The sequence below is a fragment of the Buceros rhinoceros genome, unplaced genomic scaffold (assembly GCF_000710305.1).
Source record: "Buceros rhinoceros silvestris isolate BGI_N320 unplaced genomic scaffold, ASM71030v1 scaffold15547, whole genome shotgun sequence".
NCBI classification, from domain to species: Eukaryota; Metazoa; Chordata; class Aves; order Bucerotiformes; family Bucerotidae; genus Buceros; species Buceros rhinoceros.
Window position 1 is genome coordinate 5,009 of NW_010420549.1, and position 1,247 is coordinate 6,255.

The 1,247-nt window shown below is 58.1% G+C and overlaps 1 protein-coding gene across 1 annotated transcript in view; it reads right to left on the reverse strand.

Annotated features, from left to right (window-relative positions):
- Nucleotides 1–1,247, reverse strand: part of CUTA (cutA divalent cation tolerance homolog (E. coli)) — a 6,384-nt gene that overhangs the window by 1,673 nt on the left and 3,464 nt on the right. The window contains exon 2 of the mRNA XM_010139346.1: nt 881–940. Coding sequence (XP_010137648.1) covers nt 881–940 — 60 coding nt within the window. The remainder of the gene's footprint in view (nt 1–880; nt 941–1,247) is intronic.

Consider the following 1,247-nt stretch of genomic DNA (forward strand, 5'->3'; position numbering starts at 1 on the left):
AGCTTTCTTCCTCTCTTTCCCGGCAGGAGAGGAGATGTACTTCTCCTGAGTCAGGCAAGACCTTTCAAAACATTTACGTTGGCAGAAGGCCATCGTGATGTCGTCTATGCACTGGGGTCCCACGCGAGGAGGCATTCGGAAGCATCACGGTGTCTCCCAGCAGGGCGTGGAGGAGAAACCCGCTGGAGCAGGCAGGTTGGACAGGAGCAACTTGGCTCCAGCCATTGTGGCTCGTAGGGAACGAAGCGTAAGGGGAAGAAGGGTGTTCCTGGGTTTGCCCTATTTCAGCAGCCTCAGCTGGGCTGTGAGGAGCCTGGGGGGTGCGCTGGGAGGAACCCCTTCGGGGGAAGGCTGCGATGTGGGGACCTGCTCCCCTCTTCCAGCAGGGCCAGGCCAGGGTGCTTCTATGGGCTGGTTTGGAGCTTTGTTGTCTCACCCCCTTTGTGCGGATGGCTGAGGGTACCTGCAGAGCATGGCTGGTCGCAATTCAAGGTCAAAGATACTGTTCTTCCTTCCTGGAAGTGCTGCCTAACACCATAAAGGCCATTCTGTTCCCTATCAGCTTCTTTTTCGATCCTCTAAAAAGAGGTGCTGTGTCCTGAGGACCACAAATCACCTTGCTCTTTGCTAGATCTCCGTATAGCCGAGTAACCAAGAAATAACTGGTCCCTGCTGGCGGTTGGAGCATCTGCGCTCCTTAGGAGGCTTAGTGCCCTTTGTGTGGGTGAGGAGCATCTCCACCACCTGCAACCACAGAGACCCAGCAGCCTTCTGGAAGCTGCCTCCTCTCCCTGGGGCCGTGGGGTGTCCATCTCCTCTTTCCCCACCCTGGGGAGCCCAGGGTCACCTCCTCCGCTGGGGAACATTCAGCCCAACTTACAAGGCCGAGCTCCTTGGCAGGATGTTCACGCAGGCAGCCAGCTTCTTATCCATGATGGCCCTGGGTGAGACAGGAGTGGGAGTTAGCTCTTGTCCCCAGCTTGCTGTGGGTCAGCACTCGCTCCCAGCCATGGGGACATTCCCTTGTGCTACCCCTGACTGCCAGCAGCAGCTCTGCCGTTGGAGAAGTGGGGCTGGGGGTTAATTATTACCCTGGGAATGCAGAGGCAAAGGCGACCTCCAGCTAGAGCTGCTTCAGCTCAGGTCCTGGCTTGGCTCTGGGACCCTCCCACCATCCTTCCCTGCTCAGCAGGTAGGTTGGGTGTTGCTCCTGGAGCACACAGTGCCCTAGCCTCGCAGGGCACCAC